The sequence below is a fragment of the Carica papaya genome, chromosome 1, assembly GCF_054855325.1.
Source record: "Carica papaya isolate Zhongbai chromosome 1, ASM5485532v1, whole genome shotgun sequence".
NCBI lineage: Eukaryota > Viridiplantae > Streptophyta > Magnoliopsida > Brassicales > Caricaceae > Carica > Carica papaya.
The window spans coordinates 23706265-23722380 of NC_142309.1; the positions used below are offsets into that span (position 1 = coordinate 23706265).

General features: G+C 31.5%; 1 protein-coding gene across 3 annotated transcripts; it reads left to right on the forward strand.

Annotated features, from left to right (window-relative positions):
- Positions 1–3827: 3827 nt before the first annotated feature.
- On the forward strand, positions 3828–7123 carry LOC110825464 (transcription factor bHLH145). Of its 3 annotated transcripts, none has more exons than XM_088221622.1 (4): positions 3828–3983; positions 4253–4819; positions 5037–5172; positions 5270–7123. In XM_088221622.1, the coding sequence occupies exon 4, from the start codon at positions 5287–5289 to the stop codon at positions 6367–6369; it is 1083 nt and encodes a 360-aa protein (XP_088077748.1). In that variant the 5' UTR covers positions 3828–3983; positions 4253–4819; positions 5037–5172; positions 5270–5286; the 3' UTR covers positions 6370–7123. The 3 variants fall into 3 exon arrangements, with proteins under 3 accessions (XP_088077748.1, XP_088077750.1, XP_088077749.1); XM_088221623.1 differs by having other exon boundaries at positions 3831–3983; positions 4213–4819; XM_088221624.1 differs by lacking the exon at positions 5037–5172.
- The last annotated feature ends 8993 nt before the right edge of the window (positions 7124–16116 follow it).

Genomic DNA, 16116 nt, shown 5'->3' on the forward strand with positions numbered 1-16116 from the left:
TATATATAGGCTAATATTTCCCAATAAGATCATATACATGCATGTATCGATTCTAATGTCAATTCATGCCAGATTGATAAATGTCACATCCTCATGCATTAATGATATCAACTTACTCACACCCAATTAAAATTTTGATCTTTTTAATTTTAATTTTTAAATACACAAGATGGGTTTTATTTTTATTACTTTTTTAATCAATTAATTAATTTAAAAAATAGTGGCAGAAAAAAATAGGAAAATGTTTTAAAAGTGTGGCGAAAAGGAATTCACTTTTTCTTGAAGCAATGCTGACCTGGGTTCCCAACACCATTTTTATTAACCTATGCTATTTCTATTTATATATATTTGCTTTTTCCACGCATATAATATATACATATATATACACACATACATATACAATATAGGAAAGCTAGTTGACATGAAAAAATTACCCTAGTTGACAATGTTGTATACATAGAGAGAGAAAAATATATGTATGCTTATATATTAATTATCGGTATATTATTTGACCTACGCATGAATATATTTATTCACCTTTTAATGTTAATGATTTTGATTAACGAAATAATATATATATATATAGACAAAATATCCCATATTAGGTATCAGCTTATACATTAATTTCCTTAGCATGAAAAACACTTGTGTAAGTACGTATATGATACATATATATATATATATATGGTATATAACATATACATATATATGGTATATAACAGGAATCAATTGATATGAGAAAACAATGTGAGAGAGAGAGAGAGAGAGAGAGAGAGAGGGGGGAAAGATAGAGAGAGAAAAGCATTCGTCTTTTTTCTTCTTTTATCTTTTCATCATTATACATTTTAATTATCTTAATTTGAGTGGCTTGGAGAGAAAGAAAAATAAAAGTTACAAAAAGAAAAGAGAGGGCGAGAGACAATTAGATGAACAAAATAGACATTTTTTATTTTTTTATTTTTTTAATTTTCTCGCATAACAAACACTACCCTAAGTGACATATATATTTTTTTTAGAATATGGATGGTCCACTACTAAGCAAAGCTAATAGTGAAGAGCATGTGTGGGTGCCTTACACAGAATCATCCAATATTTATTTTTAAAATTTAATTATAATTAATAATTAATAATTATGGGTGGGTTAACCTTATAATGTTAGAATATTCATAAACAAAATAATTATTGTATTAGTATAAAATAGTAATAAGCCTCGAGCAAGTTAAGCATAAAATAGTTACTAAAAAAAAATAAAGTGTAAAGAGTTTAAAGTGGTCAATCCACAACCACCATTCTCGTGTCGTTGCTCGTATGATCATTTAAACATTATATTAAAGAAAAGGTGTCAAGAGTGTTCCCTCTCAAAAAGCCAAAAGAAAAATAATGTATTAAATTAAAAGTAAAAGTAAATATTTTTAATTACATCTATATGTATATATGCATAAATTTAAATAAATAAGTAATGGGTATTTTCCTTTATGTGTGTGTGTGTGTGTGTATATATATATATATATACACACACACACACAAGGTGGAAAAGAAGAAGGGCAAATGAGATGAATGGTTTTGCTTTACATCTCATATTGTGGGAGGAAGAGTGGGTGAGGTGCCACAAAAAGGGACGACCCAATGGGATTGGAAGGAGAGAGATGAACTTGATTGGGCGTGGTTATTGTTCCCTCCACTCCAAACAACACGGCGTGAATTTATTCTTTTTATTTTTATTTTATTTTTAATTATTCAAAACTTATTTATTTATTTATTAATTAGTATTAAAAATACTGATATATATATATATATAATTGAGACCCAAATGGATCTTCTTATCTCCTCCTAAAGATCTCTTTCAGGTGATTAAATCATGGGCCTCTCTGCCTCATCCCTTTTTATTTACTTAAATTAATTAATTAATTAAATTACACACTCTTAGCACTTCTAACCCAACCTTTTATTATTTAATTACCAGCTTTAAACCTTAAATTAACTTTACCTAAATACAAATTTATATATATAATTTTTTATTTTTTATTTTAATAAATTATACTAACAGAAACAAATTCTGTAAATTAAAACATCACGTTTGGGAATATGATATATATATTTTTTTAATTCTCTCACTATCTACACCTACGCGTAATAATTACAATATAGTATTTATTTATTTATATTACTAAACAAATTTAATTGTAAATGATTTCTGCAAAGACAAAAATCTTTCTTACCCAGATTGTGTGAAAAATGAAGGCGTGCTTATAAGTATTTGAAACTTAAGATAATTGTCATCATCATATTAAACACTACATAGAGATCATGAAGTGACCCTGCATCACATCACCCAAAAATTATTATTGTACTCCATTACTACTACTTCATGCTTATAATAATTTGTTTATTATTATTATTATTATAAATATTATACATATATATATATGTATGTACACAACTCAGATTTATATATATATAAATTTCCCATTTTAAGGAAAGTAATATATGTTCTTAATTATAATATCCATATTAGATATACATTAATTGTTCTATAAAATAAATGAGTTCATTTTTTAAAATATAAATTTTGAAATTTTATTTTTAAACTTTTGTACACTAATTTTAAATATATTTATAAATTATGGTAAAGTAATAAATTTACAGGCAATGGCCGAGTGGGAGTTATAAAAGTGAAAGGAATACAGATGGAGAGGATTGATGAGGTGGGGCCATATAAAATTTAAGCTTTGAACGGTCAATGTACAAATTATTCGTGTGCATGGTTAACATCGGATACTTACCCTTGTCTCGCTGCTTACTTTCATAAACTTCAAGTTATTGTTCAATGCCCCCTTTTTTTTTTTTTTTTTTTTTTTTTTTTTATAGAAAAAAAAAGTAAAATAATATATATTATAACGTGACAAAAAAAGGCACAATTTAAGAATCAAACTTATATTTTGAAGAGAATAATAAATGTACTAACCACACATCCGAATAATGATAAATTATTTATTTTATTTAATACTCTTAAAATTTAAATTACTATTTAATATAAAAATAAATGTTCTCAAATTACTTTATAATAAATACGATGTAATTAATAGTAAATTATATTTTATTTTAAAAATATTAAATTAATAAACATAAAACTAATAAAATATACTCATTAAAAATATTATATACATCATATAATATAAGTTATATTTCAAAAGCTTATTTTTTCATATTTTTAATTTACACTTACTAAAGATAAAAAAAAAAGATAAAAAAAAAAGGTGTTTTATACATTTATTTAAAAATATATTGGATCAAGGAAACCTGTTCATACTGCAATAGAAGGTTAATTACAGGAGGAGGAGATGTTCAATCAGACTTCCAAAACTCATGGAATTAAACCGAAATATCCGTAAATTAGTTAAACCCCAACTGTAATTTTCAAAACAACACGAGGCTAATTTGGGAGTAAAGAATAACTAACCTAACCATAGTTAACTTCATCGAGTTGGGTTCCAGCCCATGCCACGTGGTCAACCAGATAATTGATTTAAGCTTAACTCCCACCCACCCAACAAGACCCGAACCCGATATCCAACCCGAGAGGTAATGATAACCTCACCGACGCAGGGCCATATCACAGAAATGACACAACCCTCTCCCCACACGGTGTGAGAAACTGTGTTTCATCATTGTACACTTATACCTTGCGTGCACTCCTCACGCACGCACGTATGAAACTCTCCTTTCATTTCTTTTTATTTTCTTTTTCCTTAATATTTGTTCGTGTAATAATTTGGGTTTGGCCAGGGGTATTTTCGTCAATTAATTTTCTATAAAACCTTAGCTTCCGTGCACACACCTAAGTTTCAGATTTTGACTGCTCACTCTCTATCTTTTATTTTTCTCTCTGTCTCTCCGTCTCCGTCACTGTTTTTATCTTGAGTCTTTGCTGTAGTGTTGTGGGGTTTACAGATTTGTGACCAATTTGCGGTTGGATTTTCTGGGTGAGTTTCTTTAAGCTCTATTATCTCTCAAATGGATAAAAGTTTAAAACTTTTCTTGATTTTTGTTAGATTCTGGAGTCACTTGAGTGGTTAATGCTGGAAATTTTAGCTTTACTTGGACTAATCAATATCATTCATATGTTTTTAGTAAGAAAGTCGGGTTTTTTTTTTTTTTATTTCTTTTCATAATTTGCTTACTGAACATGACTTCGTTTTCTCCTACTCTCAGTTTCTGCTATCCTGTTTGCTGATCTAAGAAACACTTGCAGAGTGGTTGGAACTGGCGATCTGTTTGCGCTGAGGAAAAGAAACAGCATGCGGTGGTGGCTGAGTCTCTCTGTTGACGTGTTTCGAAAAGTCATCTCCTTGCATCTCTACTGTCGTGTGATTCTGTAATTGTTCTCATAATCACAGAACTACCAGAAACCTTCTCTTCGGTCGTGTTACCCTGAAAATTTTCCATGGGATCTACTTTCTTCATCGTTGTTCCTTGTTACGTTCGTCAAATTAGCTGAACGTTAACAAGAAAAGACCCCATTTCTTTTCCTTCTCATCTTCTTGTTTCACCCACCTCTTTTCTTTTTTTCCAGTAATTGTCGTCTTCTTCTGGGTATATCTTTTCTGGGTCATCCTCTTTGATTTATCTCTGTGGAGGATCGTGTTGTTCAGATTTGTTATCATTAATAGTATTTGAAGGGTTGGGGGACGTAGTTATGGTGTGCCAAGCAGCGAGCCAAACAAGATTTCGGGCATTGAAGTACGAAAATGGGATTGCAGGGAGCGCCACCATTGTAGTTAGAGTTATAGCTTGCTTTCAACCACTTCAAGATTGCCAGGTTAGTGATGAACAACAACTTTATGTAGATTTATTCTTCCAGCAAAACCAAAAAGAATTAGACGGCTTATGTCTGATATATTCTCTGTTTCATTATCTTATATATTCGTTTTGTTTTTTCCTGTAGATTCGATATTCCTCAGTTTTTTTTTTTCATGGTAATTTGTTAGAAATTTGCCTTTTTTTTAATTGATTTTGTTCATTTGGGTATTTGCCAGGCTGAATACTTTCGTCATTTGCTTAAGCCCGTTACGTAGATTAGATTACGGATTCTGTTTTCGAGTTAAGCTGGAGCTTTTAGTTTTTTGTATTACTTTTGGAAGTATAAACGATTAAGCTGCTACTTTTCTACTGGTATGTTTCAAAATCTCTTGAGTTTTTGCCTTTTGGCCCTTTATGATTACTGAAATTGATGAATTGAATCGGGTTTTCATCTTGAATTTCATTGCAGATTCTTGTTTTAAGTGGATGGGAGAGGACTCTGGATCCCGGTTTCCTTGGCATCGACTGGAATTGCAATCCCCTGATCTTTATTCCCCCGGTCCTCCATTTCATTCCCTTAGCCAGGATAAAGTTCCGGGTTTGATGAACAGTGGGACTAATCTGATTTCTGTTGATGGGAATTTTCCTGTTTGTGAACGTCCCCTAGTCCCTCAATTCCGTGAAGGCCTGGCAAATGATCTTCGTGGCTGGTTCTATTGTTTGCCTCGCTTTCGACAGGCCTTTATACCTTCTTCAACCCCAATTTTGAAGGAACAATCCAAAGCGTCTCCTAATGATGTTTTTGGTGAGTCTATGGCGCCTAAGGGAGGGCCGGGATGCGCCCAGAAGAGATTCCTTGTGTTTGATCAGTCTGGGTGCCAAACAAGGTTGATATTTAGTTCGGGTGTGGAGACTCGCAATCAGCATTTTACTCCTTTGGGTCCTAAGTTTCCTGGTGTGAACAGGGAGGTTCCTCAGAGTAAAGAGGAATTGAAGATTGATATTGGAATGAATTCAATGGATGAAGTTGATGGAATACATGGAACTGATGTCGAAAGTGAAATGAGGGAGGATACAGAGGAGCTAAATGCATTACTTTACTCTGATGATTCAGATGGTGATGGTGATTATACCGAAGATGATGAAGTTACAAGCACTGGACATTCGCCTAGTACGATGACAGCTCATGGTAAGCAGGGCTCGTTTGAGGGGAGCACAGGAGGAATGTCAAGTTATGTTGGACCGAGCAAAAAGCGAAAGCTTTTTGATCATGGTGATCATGATTTACCCTCGCTTCTGGACACTGCAAGTTCAGTGAATCCGTGTAAGTGCGCTGAATATGAAGATGATGCAGAATCTAGTTGTGGCAACCACAACCGGGAGATTGATTTGCTATCATCAGAAAACAAGAGGTTGAGAAGGGAGAAAATCCGTGAAACTGTGAGTGTTCTGCGTAGCATAATTCCCAACGGAGAAGACAAGGATCCCATGGTGGTTCTTGACGAGGCCATTGATTACTTGAAATCCTTGAAGCTCAAAGCCAAAGCTTTAGGACTCAATGCTCTATGACCTGCTTTGGGTATATAATTAAAGTCTAGTCTTTTGCTTAGCTAGTATAGCTGTATTAGTACTTTTCTCAGCAAACTATTAATCTCTTGATGGTAAAAATGGAGGTGATATTTAAGATAAAATAAAGGAGAGAAAGAAAAGCAAGGAAGCTTCAAAGACTCCTCTAATCTTGTTTCGGTGGCTTGAATCGAGAAACCAGCTGCCATTGGCTGGTGATACGAATCTCTCTAGTCTCTCTGGAGAAGGGTGTGTTATATATTAATGCCTAAATAAGGGGAGGTGAAGGAAGAATCATTTGAATCATTCGTGCTGGAACAAACAAACGCAGACAGACAATATAGCACTCAAGGCTTGGTAAATGGAGGGTGTGATTCAGAAACTGGTGGGTGTAGAGGAATATTTCTCCCAGGAAGAAAAGAATGAGGGTATATCGGGACCCAACTCTGACTTTCTCTTCCTTTAGGAATTCTTGTGATGTCTTTCCTTTTCAATCTGCCATTAGAGAATTTGCTTTGAGAGATTTTCTAATCTGTTCTGCAACGACTTGCCAAAAGGAAGGAGAAGAGGCGGGGTCCGTAGATGAAGCATATTATTGCCCCGCTCATTATATCTTCCCGTTGGTTCATCTCCCAAGCACTTTGTAATTTGGTTTTATCTCCTCGTAACATTCCCTTTCTATGTTTTCATTAAGTTTAAGTTGTATTCTCAATCTCTCTGATCTGTGTAATGTAAAGACCCATGTTTTTTATTTTTATTTTTTCCTGTCTGTGTTTAAAGTTATTTCTTTGAAGCTGGTGTTATTGGTTAATATTTTATTTTACAAAAATTGTAACAACTCACGAGGATGAAGTTTAATTTAGTTGAAATATTATAAGTTATCAATTAACACATCAAAGAAAAAAATAAAAAATAAAAAGTTAGAAAATTAGCTTTTGTAAATTAGTGGTTTTGTTTGATTGGTGGGTGGTGTTTTTACGTCGCATGCACGAATGTATATAATTCCAAAGACAGCGATGTGTTAATTTTTATTTGCTCATGCTGTTGAAATTTTGAAGCAAATAATTTCTTTCTCCATTCATCATCCATGGTGATGATTATGATTAAGCTAGCTTGGATACATACATATATATATATATATACACACATATGGGAACCTTTATTTATTTATTTTTTTTTTTAAATAAAATAAAAATTATGTCTAAATTTTTAATATATTTTAATTACTTAAATTAAACAAATTTAACTGTTTATTTGCCCATAATTATAATTATATTACTGAAATTTAGAGTAATTTAGTTATTGCAATTCTAACAATACACTAGTAAAAACAAATATTTAATTTTACTGACGGATTATTTTTATTAGATTTATTTTACTAATTTAATTACTATTTAAATATGTTCTATATGAAATCTGAAATTGAACTAATTTATTAATGTAATCTAAAATTATTAAGAGATGCTTTATATTTTTTTTTAACCATATTAAGTGAGTTTTCTAAGAGTAAATTTTCGAGTGCATAATTAAATTAATGTGCAAAATTTAACTAATTTTATAATATAATATTATTATTGATTTATTAATTTAATCAATTAATTAGTTATTTTTTTTTTCAAATTTTTATTATAAAATAAATATAAATATTAAATATTAAATTGTGGTAAAAATATTGTATAATACTTAACTCTGAAAATTAATTTAATAAATTATCAAAAACCTTATTATAAAAATAAATAAATATTTAATTACATTGGGTAAATTAATAAAGGTAAAAGAAAGAAATCAATAATTAATGAATGCATGCGTAAGTGGGGAAAAGGTAACGTTAACCTTTCACAAGGTGGAGGATACCTGCCTAAAATCCTAATGCTGTGATATCATAAAAATGTCAAAAAGTTAATAATAAAATGTCTCCTTGGGAAAAAGGGAAGAAGTCTCTTCCTCTTCGAGTTTAATTATTTATGAACAAGTTTTTTTTGGAATTAATTAATTACCCACATGGGTAATCTCACCCATCTATATTTTTTGAGCACACAATTAATTACTTGTATTTTAATGAGATCAAAATTTGAATAATTTAATATGATAATTTTTAAGTTAATTAATATTTTTATATCACTCGAATTTCGAATAAATCTTACTATAAATAAATAAATATATATATACACACACACACACACACACGAATTCAGTCGTGTACACAACAATAAGAAAGTAAGGGGAAAAAAGAGAATTTTGAAAAAGAAAGAGGGTTTGATTGAAACCATGCGAAAAAGTAAAAGGTGCACGATGATAAAGGAGGGTATGCAAAATGGTTGAATGGCATATTATTGTATGGTGTGAAAGAGGATAATGCATGTCCCAAACTCATATATGTACATATATATATATATGTATATATATAAACTAAACATGGCATATTTTAGTAGTTAATATATTTATATTTTATTTAAAAATTATAAAATTTAATTTAATTTTATAATTATATTAAATCAGTGATTAAATTAAAATGAATTTATTATATTTTTAAATAAATAAATAAATAAAAACCCCTCGTTCCAACTATCGTTTATAATTTTCTTTGAAAAAACCCACACAAAAAAAGAAAAGAAGAAAAAGTGGAGAGCCATAAAAGTTGCGTACAAAGTTGAAGGTGACAATTATAAGTAGTACAAGTTTTTTCAAAAACGATGTTTCAAGGAAAACAAGATTTGGTATATAATACAATACGCCAGCTGCAGCCCAAACCCAAACATAGAGAGAGACCTAACTTGCCTTCTTCCAACTTTTTGACTACCACATCCTATTTGCCTTTTCTTATATATATATATATATTATCTTTTCAACTTTTTCTCCCTGTCTATTTATCCTTGTATACCATAGGCTTAAACTATAGTCACCCGATGCATACATATTGTATATATACGAGTTTTAATGTCTTATATATTTGATATAATTTTCAAGTATTGTCAACTTCATTGTTTCAATAAATTATTTGTGGTAATTTTTGTTGTCAAAGTAAAAAAGTTTGACAAACCTTTTCTAAACAATACATCTCATTATTTTTTCTTACAAATTATAACGTTTATCTAATCATAATATAATTATTTTATTTTTTTTGTTAGAAAATAAAAAAAATGAATGTTTAAAATTAATTTGTAATAAAGTAATATTATGACTTAATTTCAAATATTACAAATTAAATTGATAATTTATTTTAATATTAAAAATAAAAATAATTTTGATTCAATTGCACGTTGTGTATATAAAACCAACGTTTAAATTTTTAATAAATTATACCAAGAAACAATGGATACACGTGCAATTGTCGGCAACAATTATTTTCATTTGTTCAAAATCAAATTAGGAAAAGAAGAAGAAGAAGAAGAAGAAGAAGAAGAAACCCGTGAGGGGAATATATTCCATTATGCATGAATTGGGATAGAATGCATCACGTGCCATTTCTTTAATTGAGCAATTTTCATTTCCTTAAGAGAAAGACTACTTTAATTTTTTTATTTTGGGAAATTACCCAAAAATTCAAAAAAAAAAAAAAAAAGAAAACAGTAGAAAAAAAAAAGCTCATAAATGGAAGCACTACTACTGACCATCGCAAAAAATATATATACATATTTACTAATTATATTTAAAAATATGCAGGGGTAAAATTATAAATTACATATATATATATAAATATATATATATCAGTTCTACACTTTATGGGACAGGCCCATGTAAGAAATATAGGATCTCTATTGGGCTGTTTTATGGCCCATGAAAAATCATTTACTTAATTTAACATTCAATTATATTGAGGGTTGCGTTTTAATTCATTAAAAAAACAATTTTGAAAAATTATAACAAATATTCATGTTCTATAATTATCTATAAATTCAAAGTATAAAGTAATAATTAAAATAAAATATTTAATTTGCATTTATAGTAAGTACATTACAATTTGGCAGTTCAACAAACCAAATAATAAAATTGTCTTTTTAATCATTATTGTATAAATAACAGAAAATAAGGAATACATTTATTGTAGAGGCCCGGAACCTCGAGTAAAATAAAGTCATAAATAAATATGGAAGCGAAATAATAAAATTAGGGTTTACATTACTTACACAATCATTTAGAATACATAATAGGCTTGATAATGTTTCTTCCAAAAAAACAAACGAAAATCAAAGAAATGAACAAAAGACAAATAACTAAACAATACTAAGACGACCTTCACAACCTCTTTATTGATCGAGATCTGGATATTAGTTCTCTTGATCTAAAATAGTTAATGAATGTGTGAACTATATTAACCCAGTAAAAATATCACACTAATAACAGATACGGAAAACTGAAGATTGGTAAAAATCAGAAAAACAATCAGTAGAACCCTTAATTTCACGTAAATTCATTTACGATAAAGAAAGTCATTTATTCCACATTGTGTAACAAGTCTTTTCCGATAATAACTTATGAAAGCTCATATTCATATCCTATTATTTATCACGTATAAGATGATAATAAATGATCATTTTACATTTTTACCCACTTACCGATATCTCTGAGGGTCCATAGGGATGTCCTCATACTCGTGAAGTCAATATCCAATTAAACAATTAACCGGTCATCCTCATATCCCGTTTGGCAATGGGCACCAAACATTTCACCACTTCGATACCCCGTCCGGTATGAAAGTGAACCATATCTCCCAAACCTTACTGGTAAGGGATTTCTCAGCCCCGTCCGACTAAGGTAACGTTTACGATAAGGTTCCCTATGTACCGGGCCCGTCTGCCATTTTCTGGGTATCCAGTAAGTTTTTTCCATACAGATTTCCATCATCATAACAATCAACCATTCAATAACTATATCTTATTTTATACTCACCGTTCACTTAAACAAAAATACAGTTTAATATAACCAAATAAATAATGATCGAAATACTTGCACGTAATGTAGGAGAAACAAATAACAAAATAACAAAAAAGATCCTAAAAACCATCAATTAAGTTACGCATAGTATAATAGTAAACAAATATAGATAATACATAAAAATAAATAAGAAATCAAAATGACTATGAACTAACTGATTCCTGCTTTGCTAATGATCTGTAATTATTTTTAAGATTCTCTAATTTTTTATAAAAATACATAATTATTAGTTATTAAACCTTAATTTTTCATAACGGAGAAAAGAGTGAGGAATCCTTACTCGACTCGATGTTCGAAATATTGAACTTTCTACTGCACTAACTAGCAGTCCTCAGATTTCATGAATTATCCATGCAAAATCTAAAATACTTGTCACCCTAAAAATATCATAAGAATCCAAAATAGGTGTAAAAAATCATTTCTAGCCAATTTCGGGGTTCTAGCACGGCGGCACTGCTGTGCTCCAGTGACGGCACCATCGTGCTCCGGTGATGGCATCGCCACCCGTGGCGGCGGTTTGCCTTGGCTTGACATGGCCATTTTCAGCCAGTTTCGGTTGGCTTTATGCATATTCCTGCAAAAAATACAATAAGAGGTCTCGATTGGCCCAAAAAAAATAAGAAAACAAAAACCTACTGACAGTGGAGTTTTTCGGGTGCGACGGCTCTGCCAGCTCACCTTTGCAGTTGTGAGTTTTTCTTTACTCAACCTGTAGAAAATAGAACGATGAATACAATGGTAAAAAAATTGCACGAAATGAAAAACGGGAGGGGGCTCATCGGAGGAGGTTGCGTGTTTTGCCCGTGATGGTGCTGTCTGGCTTTGCCCACAGTTTTCAGCTGACCCACCGTTTGTTTTGCTTCGACATGGTCACAAGCTCGGAATCGAATTCCGAGTAGGTAGGAGAATTTTTATTTTTTTTTGGCAGTCGGCAGTCGGCTCCCTTCTCCAACGAATAGTTCTTTTTCTCCGGTTGTGTAGTAATCTACTCTTTCGATTTATAATGCCCACTAGTACCTCATCATATAACAGATCCTCCGTGAGTGAAAGGGTCTCGTGGCCAAGATGTGAGAGGAGTATGAATTATACTTGCATAACATGAACACATGAAACACATTATGGACTCTGGATAGTTTTGAAGGTAGTGCCAGTGTGTAGGCGGCGATACCAATTTTGTATAATATCTCAAATAGCCCAATAAATCGGGTATTTAGTTTCTCCATATTTCCAAACCTACTAATTCTCTTAAAAGATGTGATATTGAAGAACACTCGATCACCTTTCTCAAATTCCAAATCCCTCCTCCAGTTGTCTGCATAACTCTTTTATCTGCTATGAGTCATCTGGATGTTCTTCCTGATCTTAACTATTTTGGTTGTAGTCTCCTGCACAAGATTTGGGCCGAAAAATTTTATATCACCCACATCTTTCCATCGGATTGGCGATCTACATAGGCGACCATATAACGTCTCGTACGGAGCCATGCCGATACTTGCTTGGTAGTTGTTATTGTAGGCGAACTCTATTAAAGGTAGATGATTATTTCAATGTCCCTTGAAGTCAATAACACAAGCTCGGAGTATATCCTCTAGTGTGCAGATCGTCTTTTCTGATTGTCCGGCGGTCTGAGGGTAGAATGCGGTACTAAGAGACATTTTCATTCTCATGACTTGCTGAAAACTAGACCAGAACTGAGAAGTGAACCTGAGGTCCCAGTCGGATACTACTGTCACTAGCACTCTATGTAACTTGACTATCCGCCAGATATATATACTTGCTAGTTTATCCTTCAGTTTTGTTTAAATAACAAATTCCTCACTATTTATGAGCAGGGTTTTGGTTGTCCTAATTTAAAAGGTAAACAATAAATTAAGTGAGCTATATTAGCTCTGTAAGAATACAATAACTAAAAAACTTTAATAACTCATCAAAGTGTTGTATAAAATAATCAAACCACTGATGAGGTATTTATTTTGATAAATTTTTATTTTTATTTTAAAACCTATTTTAGTCTCTTATTTCATCTATTTTTTTACTTCTTAAGTTCCATCCCTAGTAGATCCTATCGTTCCTCTTTTAAACTTCCCCTTAATTTTTATTCAATAAACATTCTCGCTCTCAATATCAGATTATCATCATAACACATTCATATATCATTGTCATGCATATCAATCACATATAAATCAATTGTCCTTTTACCATTTTATTTTATAATAAGGGTTTTGTTTACTTTTTAAATTTCACTGCGAGATATCATTTTCATCGTAATCATTGAGGCCCATAAAGATCCTCTCTACATGCGGATATTTAATATTTTTGTAACAATCATTGAATATCCACATATCTCATCCAGTAATGAGTGTTATAATTAGTGGTCGTCTCCACATCTCATTCGGTATGAATGTCACTAAACTATCTCCCAACTCCATTTGGTATGAAACTTTCTAACTCTATCCGACTGCGCACGTATCCATAGTAGGGTTTACCTCATGTATCATACGCCTGCCTTCCCTCTCTAAGACTTCTTAAATGGATTTTTTCTTAATCCTTTAAAGGACTATTTCAATTTACTCCAAATTATTTGTTATTCATTTTCTGTAATAATCTTCTTAGTTTTTACTTTCTTTTTGAAATTCTCTTTTAATTTTTAATCTTTCCTTTATTGGTTTACTACTGTTCTCACCCTTAATTAATGCTAAACTTTATTTATAACATCTAGTTTTATATATTATCTTCCTCATAATTTCTTATTTGCTATTAGACGACTCATTTACCTTTCTTTTCAATTTTAAAAGTTATGAAGTGTTTCCTATTCGTTTATTTTCATTGTAACATTCAAGATGTGTATTATTAGTTCCCGATATTTATTGCATTCGTAATTCTCATATTTCAATCATTCACATCCACTCCCAATTTCTTATTAATTTAGCTTCATATCACTTAATCGTCTTCATGATTACATTCTCTCTTACTCAAAGTTTTAAGATTTATCTTTACTAACAAAAAAATCCCCATTTAATTATAACCCTAGTTTTTGTTCTCATTCACAACTACCCACACCAATCATTGTTACACATACACATAACAGTATATCACCACCTGTCACCTACACGATTCATGACTCACACACCCAGCTCGTAACACACACACATAGTCATCACACACAGTCATGCCTATAGTACCGTTGTCATCAGTATATATATTTCACAATACATACATCAAGAGTAATCTCTATAGGCTGTAACGATATGATTTATACATCAATATACATTGAAGGTATATGAAAAAATAAATAAAAATAAATAAACTTTTTTGCTATATTAGCGACCTATAATAGGATTATCCTACAAACAACACACGATTTAGATATTTTTATTTTTGTTTGTACTCCGATTAAATAATTGCGCAAAAAAGAATTGGGGAATTCTTATCTCGAAACAAGAGTCGAAAACGCCATCTTTCACAGCCACCGGTCACGGCTGAGCATCTCACTCTTAGGTTCTCAGTTTTTCTAATTAAAATCATAAAAATGTTGATTAAAACGATAATAGAAGGGAGACTAACAATGAAAAAAGAAGAAAAATGCCCACTGAGGCTGGTTTAGTGGTTCAAGCATAACAATGCCTTCTCGCTTCGTCGACTATTTCCCTTATCCTTTGTCCCTCTCTTCCTTTTTTGATCACTCCTTGTCGATTAAGGTTTGAAGGCCGATGGACGGGAGGCTTATATAACCACCCCCAATAAGCCTTGGTCGTATGATCAAGCTTGCATTGTGTAGGGGGAGTTGTTCGATCGGGGGTCATTAAAGGCGTTTTGACTTTTTTCTTCACAAACATTCCTAGTCGTTAGATCGCTTACCCTTGCATATCTGAGCCGTCCATTATGTGGACCGTTGGATCATTGTGTGATCGAATTGGGGCTGTTTATTCAAGCTTTGGCAAGATGTAATCAAGTCATACATGCTCGTATGAATCAATGCAAGTTGTTCGATTGTCCAAACACGTGGATTGCCAATGTGGGTTTCACATGGGAGTGTCCGCTAATGCAGCTATCACACCGTGTTGCCTAATTCGCCGTGTTACTGAGTTGACCATCCACATGGCCATCTCTTCGATTTTGTAAAGTGACCCCTGGTCATTCATATCAATTTAAAAAAGGTCAATTTTAATTATTTCATTATATTTCTTGCGAATCAAGATTTTTAATTAATTAATTTGGGTGCCTAAAATTATGAAACAAGAAAATAATTTTTTTTTTCATTAATTAACGAAGTTTTAAATATTCTGAGTTCCGGATGTTACATTTGTTATCAAAAGAGCACGCCACATTTTCTTCAAAGCTAACGCCAATATAAAGGAGGGTGATTGATCATTTTTTTATTATTTATCAAGTAAAACTCTATAGTAGTCATTTTTTTATCGTATATTGGTCGTTTTTAGATAATTGTTAAATAAAATTATCATAGTGTAAATGCGAACTTAAATGAATATTTACAATGTGTTATGTGGCACCCAATACAAATAAACTTACTATCAAAGGAGAACATGGATTGACCAAATCAAACATCTTTTTTAGACCATAACAATTAATGTATTGATATTGAGGTAGACTCTTAATTATGGAAAGAGCATACTATCTAACTAAAGATCAATATTTTGACCATCACCTACCCTTTACTGCAATTCATTCTTCAACAGCTCCCAACTGGCTAGAATACTTCACCAAGAGTAACTTGAGCGAAACCCAATTGTGTATTATAAAAATCCCTATGTTAAAAGTATTTATCTTGTAATAATTTTGTCGACAGTAGGAATT

Excerpts from the sequence above, each read along its gene's own strand:
- LOC110825464 (XM_088221622.1), top strand. The coding sequence starts at position 5,287 with ATGGGAGAGGACTCTGGATCCCGGTTTCCTTGGCATCGACTGGAATTG.